The sequence below is a fragment of the Vicia villosa genome, linkage group LG3, assembly GCF_029867415.1.
Source record: "Vicia villosa cultivar HV-30 ecotype Madison, WI linkage group LG3, Vvil1.0, whole genome shotgun sequence".
NCBI lineage: Eukaryota > Viridiplantae > Streptophyta > Magnoliopsida > Fabales > Fabaceae > Vicia > Vicia villosa.
The window spans coordinates 10,973,673-10,990,416 of NC_081182.1; the positions used below are offsets into that span (position 1 = coordinate 10,973,673).

The 16,744-nt window shown below is 38.3% G+C and overlaps 1 protein-coding gene across 1 annotated transcript; it reads right to left on the minus strand.

The window, feature by feature from the left end:
* Nucleotides 1-1,622: 1,622 nt before the first annotated feature.
* LOC131660286 (probable nucleoredoxin 2) lies at nucleotides 1,623-5,055 on the minus strand. The gene is made up of 3 exons (XM_058929495.1): nucleotides 4,696-5,055; nucleotides 2,878-3,378; nucleotides 1,623-2,413 (listed from the first exon to the last, which is right to left on the minus strand). The coding sequence occupies exons 1-3, from the start codon at nucleotides 4,834-4,836 to the stop codon at nucleotides 1,796-1,798; spliced, it is 1,260 nt and encodes a 419-aa protein (XP_058785478.1). The 5' UTR covers nucleotides 4,837-5,055; the 3' UTR covers nucleotides 1,623-1,795.
* Nucleotides 5,056-16,744: the final 11,689 nt, after the last annotated feature.

The window sequence follows — 16,744 nt, forward strand, 5'->3', positions numbered from 1 at the left end:
CTTCAAAGTAACTGTAAAATTAAACATATACACGATGCAGTTAAATACACCACTACTAACAAATATCAAAATAAACCCAATCTAGAACTCAATTATTTAAAATGCACAATAATTCACATAAACATGGTACCAATTAATTTTCAGCTGCTCGACCTGCTCTAATTAGCACCAAAACACTAATGTCATTACCATTTTTCATGCTCTAACAAGTTGCAATGAACTCAAAACAACACTATTATCAATTGTCCATTTAATTTCCAGCATTTCAACACCATTGAAACTCATCATTCTCTCAATTTACATGTTAACAACACCACCAACCATCATAGAAATTTCCAGCATCAAATGTCCACCAAATAAGCAATACAATTCACATTATCAATCACTAAAGCAACACCAAAATTCCTGCATCTATATACCTTCGTACAACCACATTTCAAAGCATTTTTATGAGTTAAAAGTAGTGGAAAAAACAACAGAGGACAAGTCTGAAATACTGCACTCAAATGCTCAACTCTAAAGTATAAATAGGAAAAGTTGCAAACATTAGAAATAAGTGAGCAAAGAGATAGAATTGAATTTATCCCAAATGCAGTACCACAAACAACAATCAACCTGCATTAGAAACACTCTCTACCCTTCAAACAAACAAAAATCTGTCCTCCAACTCTAGCCAGCAAGAATTCCAAAACAGTATAATCCAAAATAGCAGAACCACAATAGCAGTACAATCCACAAATACAAATCCACAAAACCAAATACAAATCCAAAATAGCAGAACCACAATAGCAGTACAATCCACAAAACCACAATAGCAGAACTTCTTTTTGACATTGCCATCAGAAAGTAACAAGGTATGAAATACCAAACACAAATCCAAAATCAGTTCATAGGGATAGGGTTCGAACCTGCGTTTTTTCTCGAAGGGAGTACGAACGGCGGCGGCGGCTAGTTGTTTTGGGAGTACGACGACGGAGGGAGTACGAACGGCAGCTCTGCAACTGCAACCGTCGGAGGGAATACGAACAGTGGGCGGCGGAGGGAGTACGAACGGAGGCGGCGGCAAGTTGTTTTGTGAGAGACGGCGAGAGATGTGTTGTAGAGAGAGAGTTAAAGGTTTGTGAGAGACAACGAGAGATGTGAGAGACTGGGTGATGAGCGAGGAAGAAGAAGACCCTTTTTTGTTTTCTGAAACAAATAGGGTGTTTTAATTTTATGAAATATAAATTTAAAAAAAGGCTACTAGAGCGCTTTTCAGAAGCGCTTTCATATGCCCCTTTATACCAGCGCTTTATTACTAAAAGCGCTTTCGTACCTACCCCCTATAAGAGCGCTTTTAAAAGCGCTTTCATACCCACCCCCTATAAGAGCGCTTTTAGAAAGCGCTTTCATACCCACCCCCTATAAGAGCGCTTTTAGAAAGCGCTCTCGTACCCCCCCCCCCCCTTTACCAGCGCTTTCTAGAAAGCGCTCTCGTACCCCCACCATTTACCAGCGCTTTTTCCCTTGTTTTTTTTGTTTTGTTTTTAGCGAAATCTATAAGAGCGCTTTTCCCTAAAAGCGCTCTCGTAGGGGTGCTGCAAAAGATCATATTTGGCGTAGTGAATATTGAAGAGGTAACATAAATGTAATTTTTTAGTCTCCTTTCCCTTTCAATAATTTGTCACACACATTTTCTTTTAGTCATATAACAAGTAGAAAGCCATTAAATATGTAACCACCTAATTGAATGTGAAGGGAATTCCAACCCCTTGTCTACATTAGGTAATTGATTCTCACAAACATCTTTAATTTGTCACGTCCCATGCACAGTTGTGACACACTTTGGGTGCACTTCATAGCCACATTGAAGACACTGATAAGCCCAATTGGACCCTTGTTCATCACAAACACAACAAATAAAGGGTCCTCCACCATTTCCATCAGACACTAAATTAAGTCCATGATGGTGCCCTTCATGATGCACCAAATTTGGTAGATCCTTAGCCTCTTCTTCAAGCTGTTTCTCTAGCTGCTCCACTTTGGTAGCAGTGAAAGGGTAAGCATTTTCTTGGTACAAATTTATCAAGTTTCTTCCATGTATTGTTATTGTTTTACCATTAGGACCTATAATTACCAAACAAGGTATCCCTTGTATGTCAAAATGTCTTGCAAGGTTCTTTATCTCTGGGTCACCAAAAGGTAATGCTAACCAAGGCATGATGTTGTAGTAAGAGTCGAAAGATTCTTGGTCGCGATCGTTCGATGCAAGCACAATTTCGAAACCTTCTTCATTATCTTCTTTCTTAGCTATCTCTTGCTTGATTTTCTGATAAACAGATATCAATTTGGGAGTGAATTTGGTGCATGGGACACACCATCCAGCTGAGAAGTATAGTCCAATAGTTTTGCCTACTAAAGAAGCAACAGGTACCTGAAAAAAAACAAACAATATAGGTTTTTTTCAAAATAAATAAATTAGATTAAAAAACAACTAGTAACAAAAGAGAATAAACCTAGAGCGCAAACATCGAACATGATATTTATTTATGCATATCGGTCAAATGCACCTGCGTCTGCAACTACATAGCATCTATAAATCCGTCTTATCATTTAAATGAATTAGGGTTTCAACGTTATCAGTGAAGATATTGTGATAGAGATACACCAAACAATTGAGTCTAACGCGCATTTGGGCTAAACGCAAGGGCAAAGGGAGGAGGAGGCCTCGCGTCGCAACGCTATCTTTCGTCTCCTTCATTCGCCCTCCTCTATGGTTATGAGCCATTCTTAACAAATTAATATAGTATAAAACAAGTTGAATGCTTACATGATATAATAAGTTGAATAGTGGAAAACAGTAGCATGCAAATGAGTAAGATGAATGAAACATTTTACCTGTGTGAGTAATCCATTTGTATGACTCAAAACATAATCTCTATGATTATTTCCTAGCAAATTAGCTAGAGTCTGATTCTCAAGCTTCTCTCTCTCAGCCTCATGCAATTCCTCCAACCTCTCTTTACTAAACGGAAAAGCTTGAACACCATATCGATAAACAAGCTCGACACCATCACGAAGTGTTGCTTCGCCTTTACTATCATCAGGTTGCAACATAACCAAACATGGAATACCTTCGACGTCGTATTTTCGGTTCAACGCTTTCTTTGTTTCTAAATCAGAGAAAGGAACAGCAAGCCATGGCATGGTTTGGTAGAATCCATTAAAAGCATCTAAGTCTTCATCAGAAGATACATAGACTATTTCAAAGTGAGGGATGTTTGTTTTGAGTTGTTGGTATATTCCAATGAGCAATTGGGTGAATCCACGGCATGGTGGGTACCAGTTGGCAGCGAATAATAGTCCCACTACTTTTCCTTCAAGTTCTGAAACTTTTACCTTTGGAATCAAATCAAATATAAATAGAATTAGAGTTCTAAAATTACATAACAAGATATCACACCGACAGAGAAATAGTAGGAAGAGAATAGAATTATGAGATGGACATGCCACCAAAATGGCCCACTTTTTAGGGGCTAATGGGACACGTGTGTAGTGTTAAAGGTAATTGATAGAACTATAGGGTAGAGAGAGAGAGAATGGTTTTAGGTGACACTTGTCCTTCGTTTGAGAAGTTTGATTCTTCACGACAACCAAACATTGAAAGTGACGGAAACATTTGCAATGTGTAGCTCGTGAATGTTTGCCATCTATATGAATTCATATTCTTCTAACTAACTAACTAACAAATTCATAAGCTAACAAGAATATATACACTAGTTATAAAGTTAAATGGTTGAAATTTTTAAATTTTTGTGAACAAAATTGAACTAACATAACTAACATTAAATGATACTCCTATTGGAAGAGCAAATCTGACATTAACTTCGGTCGACTCTTGAAATTTTTTAGAAGTTTCTATTTAACTGTAAAATTGTGGAATACGTGTATCAAAGTTATTTTTTTCTATAACTTAATCATGTAAAAGTGAGAAACTTAATCCTATAGATCGTCTTATACATCCTCAAAGATGGTCCCAAATCCGGATACTGTTAACATATATTGAGACTCTTTAACACCCCTCAGATATAGGTTTAGACATCTGGAATATAGAAATAAATATTAGGTGACTCAATAGCAAAAATCAAATAGTAGATCGAATACTCTTGATATCATGTTAAGTTTAACACACTTGTAAGGTAAAAATTATGCCCACTTATAAACTCATTTTCAAATTATATATTGTCCGGTGAAATTATTAACTAATATAATTCTTAACACAATCCGAAGTTCTAACTATCACAATTGTTGTGTCGGAATCCGACACAACAATTGTGATAGTTAGAACTTAGAACAACGGTTGCAAATTTAAAGTTTAAAATTATAACTTAACTTATACTTAAATTCTAAAAACCCTAAAACTTGTGTAATTTCTTTTCATTCAGAAAATTGATGTCAAGAAATCTGTGGACAAGTTACATGTTCAAATAATATATGAATATGTAGAAATATGAGGACACAAGAAGAATCAATATTTTTTTATTAAAAAAATATAACTATTCTTGTTTGTATATACTAAACACAATTTAAAGTACACAAAATAAGTTATATTAAAAAAAAATAAAAAATAATTTTTTTCAACAGATCCTAACCAAAACAAAATCAGAAGCATTAACAACTTAACAAGTAACAGAAGGAAAAAAGAGGAGAAAAAACCTGAGCTCCAGTTGGTGATAGAAGAAAATCACGATCCTTTGAAGCAAGAAGATGTGAGAATTTACGTTCTTCTTCTTCTTCCACAAAATTACCATTATTAACCACCACAGTTTCAGTTCCATGCTTCATCTCCATCTTCATGAACCTCTTTTTTTTCTCTCTTTTTCTTTCTTTATACTATTACTATTATTATGTATACGAGTGAAGAAATAAAAGAACCAAAACTCAACAAGAGTCTGTGATAGTATAGTACACTACTCATATTCAGTCACTCACTCACACAACGACACATATAGCAGTATTCATTAGAATCACATTCTTTCCACATCGATATACGTCCACAAACAAAACCTTCACACGTAGCATATAGCATTCCTAGAGATAATACTAATATACAACGCATCCACATGAAGAGTAGCTACTAGAATGTGCCACGTGTGTGGTTGTGATTTTTCAAAGGAAGGTTCGTGCTGTCATAAAAGACCTTTGAATGATTGAATATTGTGCTTGATACGGCAAGGCTCAATGTATCGACACCTGGTCACTTCTTTACTTTCTTTTCTGCCAAAGCTTTCATTGCTGTCAAGACATGCCCCATGCCGTACTATGTTGTATTGTGTTGTGTGTAGGGACTATTCCTTCTTTCCTTATTATTGTGACACCTACTTGCAAAATTGATTTCATATTTCATACTACCAAAAATAGTTGGTTTAAATTTGTTAAATATATATACATGTGTTTTTTTGCTACCCAAAAATAAATGTGTTTTTTAACAACCACAAAACTAGGTAATTTCATTTAATATAAAGTTTTTGTATAGGTTTAAGGGACTGGGGAATTCGAACCTGTGGACGTGACAAAGGAAAATATGGTTTCAAAATGCACAACATTACGAAAAATGAAGACCAGAGGTGTGTAAACAGGCATGCATGTCCCGTAAACGTTCGCAAAAAAATAGGGCGCGACAGACATATTTAATAGTGCGAGTCTAAAACTTTGTCTTGCTCTGCAAAAAAATGAGGGCGGGGCGAGAAAAGTCTGCGAGCATTGTGTTGGTGCACAGGAATCAAAGATGATAACAAAGAGAATAAATAAAAGAATAACGACGCAAAGAGAATGAGAGAATAAATGTTGTGTATATTCTACTGCTTGTTATAAAAGATAGCTACTACAAGGCTATTTATACAAAAGAAAATCTTGCCACATAAGCCCTAATAGAGTAAACTTAGTGAACAAGTCTAAAGGTACACATAATACAAAACTAACAAATACTAAAGTACCCTCTAAATAAACAGCTACGCTATCTGGACCCAGAAGCTAAAACTTCTGGTCAACACTATCTTCTGAGTAACCATCAGAAGATCAGCCCACATCAGAACTTCTGATGCTCATCTTCTGAATATGAATTACTCTTCAATACCATCCCTTAATTCATATTCTTCAATCAAAGCTGACAACGACAATTCCATTCCTTAAGAGCATAAATTGATCCGTCTTGATTGCCTTCGTCAGAACATCTGCCATCTGCTTCTGGGTGCTACAGTGCACAACCTCTAATGTTTCATTCTGTACTTGGCTTCTCAATAAATGATACTTAGTCTCAATACGCTTGCTTCTTCCGTGTAACACATGGTTCTTGGCAAGGTTGATTGCAGACTTGTTATCAATCATCAGCTTCAGAGGCTTCTTCACTTTAATCTTCAGATCTTCTAATAAGTTTAGAAGCCACACAGTTTGACATGCAGCTACAGCGCCTGCAATGTACTCAGCTTCACATGTTGATAGAGCAACAACAGCTTGCTTCTTGGAACTCCAAGAAATAGGACCTCCCAGAAACATAAACAAATATCCAGAGGTACTCCTTCTATCAACTCTGTCTCCACACCAATCAGAGTCAGAGTAACTCAATAACTCTGATTCTTCCTTTCTCCCAGAAGGAAACAATATGCCACACTTCAGAGTTCCCTTGACATATCTCAAGATTCTGACAACAGCTTGATAATGGGACCACTTAGGTTTACTCATGAACCTACTAACCAATCCAATTGCATAGCATATATCAGGTCTGGTATTACACAAATACCTTAGAGAACCAACCAGCTATTTGAATATCGTAGCATCAACATCTTCACCTTCAGAGTCAGAGTCCAATTTCTGATTCGTTTCTGACGGTGTAACAGCAACTTTGCAATTCTCCAGCTTGAACTTCTTCAGAAGTTCTAATTCATACTTCAGCTGATGCAGAATGATACCATCTTCTGAGTACAGAATCTCTATCCCTAGAAAATATGACATTTTGCCAAGGTTTGTAATCTCAAACTCATTCATCAACACCTTCTTGAACTTCATCAGATCTTCTGGATAACTCCCTGTAAGCAATATGTCATCAACATAAAGACACAACAGAATCATATTGCTTCCAGAATGTTGCACATAAACTCCATATTCCATCTCACACTTCTGAAACCCTTGCTTCTTGAAAAATGACTCAATTTTCAAATTCCAAGCTCTGGGTGCTTGCTTTAATCCATATAGAGCCTTGTGTAATTTGTACTCCATCCCTTCCTGATTCTTTTTCACAAAGCCAGGTGGTTGTGACATGTATACCTCCTCTTGTAATGGACCGTTCAGAAATGCAGACTTTACATCCAGATGCATCAAGGAACAACCTCTGTTTGCAGCTAACACAATCACCAGTCTGATTGTTTCATGTCTAGCTACAGGTGCAAATACCTCAAAGTAATCTAGTCCAGGTTTTTGAAGAAAACCTCTGGCCACTAGCCTTGCTTTCTGCTTACCAACAGATCCATCTGGCTTCAGCTTTACCTTGAAAACCCATCTGATATTGATGGGTTTCTTCTTCTTTAAAAGTTCTGTCAGCTTCCAAGTCTTGTTTCTTTCTATAGCCTTAAGTTCTTCTTTCATGGCATTCAGCCAGACTTTCTTCTTGAGTGCTTTTTCAATACTCACTGGTTCAGAGTTTACTAACATGGCACACTGAATGACATCTCCCTCTGAGTCAACTTCTGTGTCTTGCAACATGTCAAAATCTGCAAACCTTCAAGGTATAGTTCTGACTCTTTGTGGCCTTTGAGCTACTTTAGAGTCAACTACTCTAGAGTCACCACCTTCATGATCATCTCCAGAAGCTTGTCCTTCAGACTCTACATCTTCAGAGTTTTCCCTTCCAGAATCATGACTACCACCAGACTCTGGATCATCATCAGAATCTGGATAAAAATCAAATTCACCATCTGACTCATTTTCAAAAGATTCTTCATCTTCTGACTCTAACTCTTCTTCAAAAGTTATCTCTACATCAGAAGTTGGTTGAGACTCTCTCCAATCCCAACATTCTGATTTCTTCACAATGACGTCTCTACTGACTTCAACTCTATTAGTTTCTGGACAATAGAGCTTGTGTGCACCTGTACTATGGTACCCCACCAATAACATCACTTTGCTCCTATCATCCAGCTTCTTCCTTCTAGCTTCTGGAACGTGTTTGTAACACACAGAACCAAAAACCTTCAGATGACTAACACTTTGCTTCTCTTTAGTCCACTTCTCTAAAGGAACAATTTCCTTCAGCCTCTTCGTTGGACACCTGTTGAGCACATATGCTGCAGTAGCAACAGCTTCTCCCTAGAGGTTGTGAGGAAGCTTATTCTCTTTTAGCATACTTCTCGTCATATCAAGCAAAGTACAATTTCTACGTTCAGCCAGAACAATGTGTTGAGGAGTATAAGGAGCAGTAACCTCATGCTCAATTCCATTATCATCACAGAACTTCTGGAATTCTGTAGAGTTATACTCATCTCCACCATTCGTTCTGAGAATCTTTATCTTCTGACCACTCTGATTCCTAGCCTTCACCTTGAACTTCTGGAATTCTGTGAACACCTCAGTCTTAAACTTGATAAGTGTTACCCACGTCATTCTTGTGAACTCATCCACAAAAGACACAAAATACCTATTTCCTCCAAGTGAAGGTTCTGGAAATGGTCCACACACATCAGAGTGCACTACTCCCAGAGCATGCTTTGCTCTTGGAGCAACTTTTGATACAAATGGCAATCTGGGTTGTTTGCCTTTCATGCATACCTCACATGACTTCTCAGGCTTCACAATTTTTAGAATGCCATGTACAAGCTTCTTAGAACTTAGATTCCCCAGGCTTCTATAGTTCAAGTGCCCCAACCTCTTATGCTACAACTTACTATCACCTTCTGAGCCTTCAGCATTTAGACACTCTGTTTCAACTGTTTCTACATTCACCTTAAATGTTCTGTTGCTTCCATGTTCAGATTGCATAATCAACTTCTGATTGGAATCATACAACTTCAAGAGACTGTTCTTCATAACAACTGAGAAACCTTTCTCAATGAGCTGACCTACACTCATCAGATTGCTTCTGATTCCAAGAACATACCAAACATCCTTGATCAGAAAAGTCTTTCCATTCTTCACTTTGACTTTGAAATTTCCCATACCTTCTGCATAAAGGTACTTGTCATCAGCACATCTGATCTTAGTCCTCCTTTCAGAGTCAAAATCTATCAGCCATTGTTTATTTCCAATCAAGTGATTTGAACACCCAGTGTCCATATACCACCACTCTGACAAACATCTTCCGTCAGACTCTGAAGCCATCAATAGCACAAGTTCATCATCTGAATCACCTCTGGCTATGTTTACTTCTTCTGATTTCCTTCCTTTGTTTGGCAAACAGTCTCTAGCAAAATGGCCAAACTGTTTGCAACAGTAACATTGAACTTTCTTCTTATCCTTTCCCTTATGATATCTCTTCTCATAAGAAGTTGAGGCTTCCTTATGGAATCTATCACCACGTCTATGCTTCTGGTCCTTCTTGACAAAAGAAGCCTTTATAGCTTGCTCAACTTCTCTCTCAGAAGTTCTCTCAGTCAGACGCAACTCTTGGGCTTCTAAACTGCTTTGCAACTCTTCTATTCTCATGGTTTCCAGATCTTTAGAATGTTCAATAGATACAACAATATAATCAAATTGAGGAGTAAGTGACCTCATTACCTTCTCTATGATTACTTGTTCAGAAATGGTTTCTCCACAAGCCTTCATCTCATTAGTGATCACAATCACTCTAGAGATATACTCAGAAACTTTCTCATTGTTCTTCATGTTGAGATTCTCATATTGCTTTCTCAGGGATTGAAGCTTCACCTTCTTCACAGATACGTCACCACCGTAACACCTGACCAGTATATCCCACGCCTCCTTTGACGTCATAGCATCAGAAATCTACTCAAACACATTTACATCCACACACTAGTGGATGAAGAACAACGCCTTCTTATCTCTCTTGTTCATTTTTCTTAGTGTTTCTCTTTGTACTTCCGTTGCATTCGCTGCAACCGGAGCATATCCTTTAGTGACAAGATCTAGAACATCCTGAGCACCAAATAATACACACATTTGAATCATCCATCTATTCTAGTTTTTACCATCAAGAACTGGAAGTTTGGTATTCAAGTTGCTTCCACTCATCTTTAAACTTGTGCAGAAAAATAGATTTCACTCACAATCACACAGTGTTTCCCAACCCACAAACAACCAAGAAAAATGTGATTCAACACAACTTTGTTTCCCAGAAACAAAATCAATCACACAGTCACACAAACTCACGTTCACTCGAGTTTCCCTGTGTTTGGAACCAGAGCTCTAGATACCAATTGTTGGTGCACAGGAATCAAAGATGATAACAAAGAGAATAAATAAAAGAATAACAGCGCAAAGAGAATGAGAGAATAAATGTTTTGTATATTCTACTGCTTGTTATGATAAAAGATAACTACTACAAGGCTATTTATATAAAAGAAAATCTTGCCACATAAGCCCTAATTGAGTAAACTTAGTGAACAAGTCTAAAGGTACACATAGTACAAAACTAACAAATACTAAAGTACCCTCTAAATAAATAGCTACGCTATCTGGACCCAGAAGCTAGAACTTCTAGTCAACACTATCTTCTGAGTAACCATCAGAAGATCAGCCCACATCATAACTTCTGATGCTCATCTTCTGAATATGAATTACTCTTCAATACATTGAACCTTTTAGGCATACAAATAGTAAAAGTGTATGAAAAAAATGCATGCCCGTAAAAGCCCGCAAAAAACAGGGCGGGGCGAGGCAGACACATTAAAGAGAGCAGGCCTAAAACCTTGTCCCGCCTTGCAAAAAAATGCGGGCAAAATAGGCTTTACCCGCGGGCCGAGTCAGTTTTGTCACCCTTAGTGTGGACACATGATGTTAGATGATGAATGCCCTATGTTTGGTAAAAGTGTTTCAAAAAAAACTCGAGGCCATTATCAAATCGTCTTGAATCCTGATAGTGCTATTAAATTGAGTTTGTATGAGTTTAACGTATTAAATTTGAAGTACCGGATTTATTATGTATGAGAAATATCCAACAAAATCTACTATAGTCATCAATGACAGTAAAAAAATGTATGTACTTGAAGGGAAACGGTCGAGATAGCACCCCAAATGTCCATATGCACAAGATCAAAACATTTATCACTACTAGTGTGACTATCAAGAAAAGATATGCGTTTTGTTTAGCATGGAAGCAAACATCACAAGGCAGTTTAGATTTAGATAATTGAGGCAAATTGAAAACTTTTATTAATATGTTGCAATGTTTCATAATTATGACCTAAATGATTGTGCCAGAGAGAGTTTAGCGATTGATTATGGGGGTGGGGAACATGATCAATGGGAAAATTATTCTATAAGCTAGGTAATAAGAGGGAGTAAAGCTTGTGATGCATCCTAGCTGCACCAATCATCATCAGGGTACGGACCCCCTGTATGAGGCAATACGAATGGAAGTGAATTGCAGTGTACCGTTTAAAGAGCTACACAGCTTGGAAACATATATAATGTTTGTAAAGAACGTATGGATGTAAAGAACGTCATGGATATGAAAATTATCATAAATATGTACAGATCGAGATTTATCAGTGGTGATTAAAGTCTCATTGAGGAGACATATGTAGATAGGAAAAATTGTGTTAAGAGAAGTGAACACGTGCTTGGATTGACACACATGATCTATGGCACCCGTGACTAGCAACCAATAATTAGGCCTGTTGTGAATTCAATGCCATGAACAAAGTATAAAATAAGGGATGAATAAAGGACAAGGTAGAAGAGGAGAACACAAATATTGGTTATAACTGCTATTCTTTTACTTTCTCTTAAAACAAGATTACAAGTTTACAAGAATAACAAATAACCTCTCTCACCCTAAATTAGGATTTGCATCTTAGCAATGATGAGAGACTAGTATGCTATTTATAATAAAACCTAACATACTAACTAATGGGCTTTTTCCACAAGGCTCATTACACAAGTCAACTTAATAAACAAGCTAACTTAACAAATTAGGGTTTAAACACTAAAACCTAATTTAACATGCTAACAACCCTAGCATCTTCGACAAAAGCATATGAACAACCTTCGACTTCATGCTTAACCCTCTCAAACCAAGAAGCTACCCTTCGGCCATACTAGAGTTCGATCCAATATCTCACAAATCTCCACCTTGAATCTAACTCTACAACATCAAGGAAACAAACTAGCTTTCTTCGTGCAGCTTTATCAACTGCATACAGTGGAAAAACTTGCAACTCGGCAATGTCTTGGTGATTATATCAGCAGCATTGTCTTCAATCGAAACCTTCAGCACTTGGACTTCTCCATGCTCGATTACTCCTCTGACGAAATGCAGCCTCACATCAATGTGCTTAGTTCGCTCATGATAGGCTGAATTCTTCGACAGGTGTATTGCACTTTGACTATCACATTTAACAGTGATACCTCGACCTTGAAGTTTCAGCTCCTTCGCAAAACCTTCAAGCCACAATGCTTCTTTCACAGCTTCAGTTAGGGCAATATACTCCGCTTCAGTGGTTGATAGAGCAACAACCTTCTGAAGTGTTGCTTTCCTACTATTTGCAGTGCCAAACATAATGAAAACATATCCAGAAATAGATTTTCTGGAATCCATACAACCTGCATAATCAGAGTCGACATATCCTTCTATTACTACTTTACTATCTTCACCCAAGGCTCCACCATAAATTAGGACTCGACCCATTTATGTACCTTAAAATCCACTTCAATGCTTGCCAGTGAGCCTTTCCAGGGTTCGCCATGTACCTGCTTACAAGACATACTGCATATGCTATGTCGGGTCTAGTACAGACCATAACATACATCAAAGAACCAACTATATTAGCATATGGGATGCTATTCATATAGGCTCTTTCGACATCAGTACTGGGACACTGATCAATACTCAGCTTGAATTGAGGGTTTGTTGGAGTCACAACCGGCTTCGAATTCAACATACCAAACTTTTCGAGAATCTTCCGTAGATATGCCTCTTGAGATAAGCATAACTTCGACTTCTTTCTATCTCTTCGAATGTCAATTCCAAGAATCCTGGAAGCAGCTCCCAGATCCTTCATATCGAACTCCTTATTGAGTTCAGCCTTCACCCTCGTAACATCTTCAACATTGTTGCTTGCTATGAGAATATCATCCACATAAAGCAACAAAATAACAAATGAATTACCAGGTCGAAATCTGAAGTAAACGCAGTGGTCGAACTGACTTCTAATGAAACTTATGCGTGCCATGAACTTGTCGAATCTCCTATTCCACTGTCGAGGAGATTGTTTCAGCCCATACAAAGATCTCTTTAACTTGCACACATAATCTTCCTTCCCCTTTTCGACATACCCTTCAGGTTTCCTCATCAGGATCATTTCATCTAGATCACCATACAAGAACGCAGTCTTCACATCCATCTGTTCTAGTTCAAGATCGAACTGTGCCACCATGGCAAGCAACATTCGAATGGACCTATGCTTCACAACAGGAGAAAACACATCATTGAAGTCGACACCTTCTTTCTGAGTGAAACCCCTTGCAACTAACCTTGCCTTGTATCTTTTCGACGTCACTCCTTCAATTCCTTCCTTAACTTTGAAAATCCATTTACAGTTGACTAACCTTGCCCCAACAGGTTTCTTGATCAGTTCCCAAGTATGATTATCATGAAGAGATTTCATCTCATCATCCATGGCTTTCAGCCATTCAGTCTTATTTCGACTCCTCATAACTTCCTTGTAGTCTCTAGGTTCTTCGTCTAAAACCTCACTTGCAGAGATTAAGGCATAAGCTATAAGATCTGCATACCCAAGTCTCTGAGGTGCCTTGATGACTCTTCTCGACCTATCTCTCGACAATAGGTAGTCATCGTCAGTTTCCTCAACTTCCTGAGCATCTTCTGCTTCTTCTTTGACTTCATCAGGGATATGCAATTCAGCATCAACATGCTCCACCTCAACAGGAATCTCTACCTGTTCCAGCTCTTCGTCAGATTTTTCTGTACTTCGATCAACATCATCAGTTTTCTTAAAATCCATTTCAGCTTCATTGAAAACTACATCTCGACTGGTGATACACCTCCTGTGACCTGGCTCTAGGCACCAGAGCCTATAAGCTTTGACTCCTTCTGGGTATCCCATGAACATGCATTTCAGAGCTCTAGGTTCGACCTTGTCTTGCCTAATGTGAGCATAGGCTACGCAGCCAAATACTCTCAGTTTGTCGAGATCTGGTGGATGTCTCGACCAAACTTCTTCAGGTGTCTTCATATATAACGCTGTCGAAGGACATCTATTTATCAGATATGTTGCTGTCGAAACAGCCTCAGCCCAGAACACCTTCGTTAACCCCGCACTAGTCAACATGCATCTGACACTCTCCAAAATAGTTCGATTAAACCTTTCAGCCAAACCATTTTGCTGTGGAGTACCTGCAGTAGTTATATGCCATGCAATACCAGAGGCAGCACAAAAACTGTCGAATGACTCATTGCAAAATTCAAGGCCATTGTCGGTTCTCAACCTCTTGACCTTTCTGCCAATCTGATTTTCAACCAGAGTCTTCCAACTTTTGAAATTCTCAAAAGTTTCATCCTTAGTCTTCTGGATGAATACCCATAATTTTCTGGAATAATCATCTACTATGGATAGAAAATACCTTGCTCCTGAATGTGATGGACACCTTGCAGGCCTCCAAAGATCAGCATGGATGTAATCAAGGGATCCATTTGTTCTTTGTTTGCCTTTGTTGAACTTCACTCTGCAAGATTTTCCAAGTACACAGGGTTCACAAAACTTCAGCTTTTCGACTTTGTCTCCACCAAGCAGATTTTGTTTCCCTAATTCGACCAGACCCCTTTCACTGACATGGCCCAATCTCATGTGCCAGATTTCTGTTTTCGACAAAGGTTTCGTGGATACAACATTTGTCAAACCACTTACAACTTCAGCCTCAAGGGTATACGAGCCTTGTTTCTTCACGCCTCTCAAGACTTCCTTCGAACCCTTCATGACTCTTAGGATATTTTTCTCTCCTTGGAAAACATATCCTTTCTTGTCGAATTCACCAAGAGAAAGCAGATTTCTCTTCAAATCAGGAACATACCTGACTTCAGTTAACAACCTTATTGACTCATCATGGAGCTTGAATCTCACAGATCCAACACCTGCAATCTTGCAAGCCTTGTTGTTTCCCAGCAATACTGATCCACCATCTTGATCATATAATTCCTCGAACAAGTCTTTGTTTGGAGTCATGTGCCAAGTGCAACCTGAATCCATAATCCACTCCTTCTTAGAGTCACTGCTTGAAACCACAAGAACATCAGATGATTCGAAATCATCTTGAACAATGGCAGTGTTGCCATTATCCTTACCTCCATGATATTTCAGGCGTTCAGGGCACACCTTTCTTGTGTGACCCTCCTTCTTACAATGGTAGCATCGAATGCCAGATGCTTCGCCACTGTAAGACTTCAACTGGCTTTTGCCTTTCTTCTGGTTTTATGCTCCTTTCGTTCATTCAAGTCCTTAGAGTACAAGGCTGATTGAACTTCTTCAAACGTCAGGGACTCCCTTCCATACAAGAGAGTTTCTTTGAAGTGAGCATGTGATCGAGGCAAAGAACACAATAGTAACAACGCTTGATCTTCATCATCGATCTTCACATCAATATTTTCAAGATCAAGAATCAGCTTGTTGAATATATCCAACTGCTCAGCCATTACTTTGTCTTTAATCATCTTGAATGAATACAAAGCTTGCTTCAGGTAGAGTCGATTTACCAGCGATTTGGTCATATACAAACTTTCAAGTTTCACCCATAACCCTGATGCCGTCGTCTCCTTTGATACCTGCCGGAGAACCTTATCACCAAGGCTCAACAAAATTGCGCTGTGTGCTTTCTCGATCATATTCGTCTTCTCCACTGCCGTCAAGTCTGCATTCATGGCTGCCTCTCCCTTCAACGCTTCCAAACAACCCTGCTGAACCAGTAGGGCTTTCATCTTCAAGCGCCACAGACCGAAATCATTCACTCCGGTGAACTTTTCAATCTCATACTTTGTTGAAGGCATCTTCTCCACGCTCACCGCACCAATTTGTTGTGAATTCAATGCCACGAACAAAGTATACAATAAGGGATGAATAAAGGACAAGGAAGAAGAGGAGAACACAAATATTGGTTATAACTGCTATTCTTTTACTTTCTCTTAAAACAAGATTACAAGTTTACAAGAATAACAAATAACCTCTCTCACCCTAAATTAGGATTTGCAGCTTAGCAATGATGAGAGACTAGTATGCTATTTATAATAAAACCTAACATACTAACTAATGGGCTTTTTCCACAAGGCTCATTACACAAGCCAACTTAATAAACAAGCTAACTTAACAAATTAGGGTTTAAACACTAAAACCTAATTTAACATGCTAACAACCCTAGCATTTTCGACAAAAGCATGTGAACAACCTTCGACTTCATGCTTAACCCTATCGAACCAAGAAGCTACCCTTCGGCCATACTAGAGTTCGATCCAATATCTCACAAGGCCTATATTATTTATAGTAAGGATGGTGGGGAACGTACCTAAGCTGAATGTTTTAAATTAGGA

Coding starts and splice junctions, on each gene's coding strand:
- LOC131660286 (XM_058929495.1), bottom strand. CDS start 4,836: ATGAAGATGGAGATGAAGCATGGAACTGAAACTGTGGTGGTTAATAAT. Junction 3,379..4,695: donor TATCACCAACTGGAGCTCAG/GTTTTTTCTCCT, acceptor TTGATTCCAAAG/GTAAAAGTTTCAGAACTTGA. Junction 2,414..2,877: donor CAAATGGATTACTCACACAG/GTAAAATGTTTC, acceptor GTTTTTTTTCAG/GTACCTGTTGCTTCTTTAGT.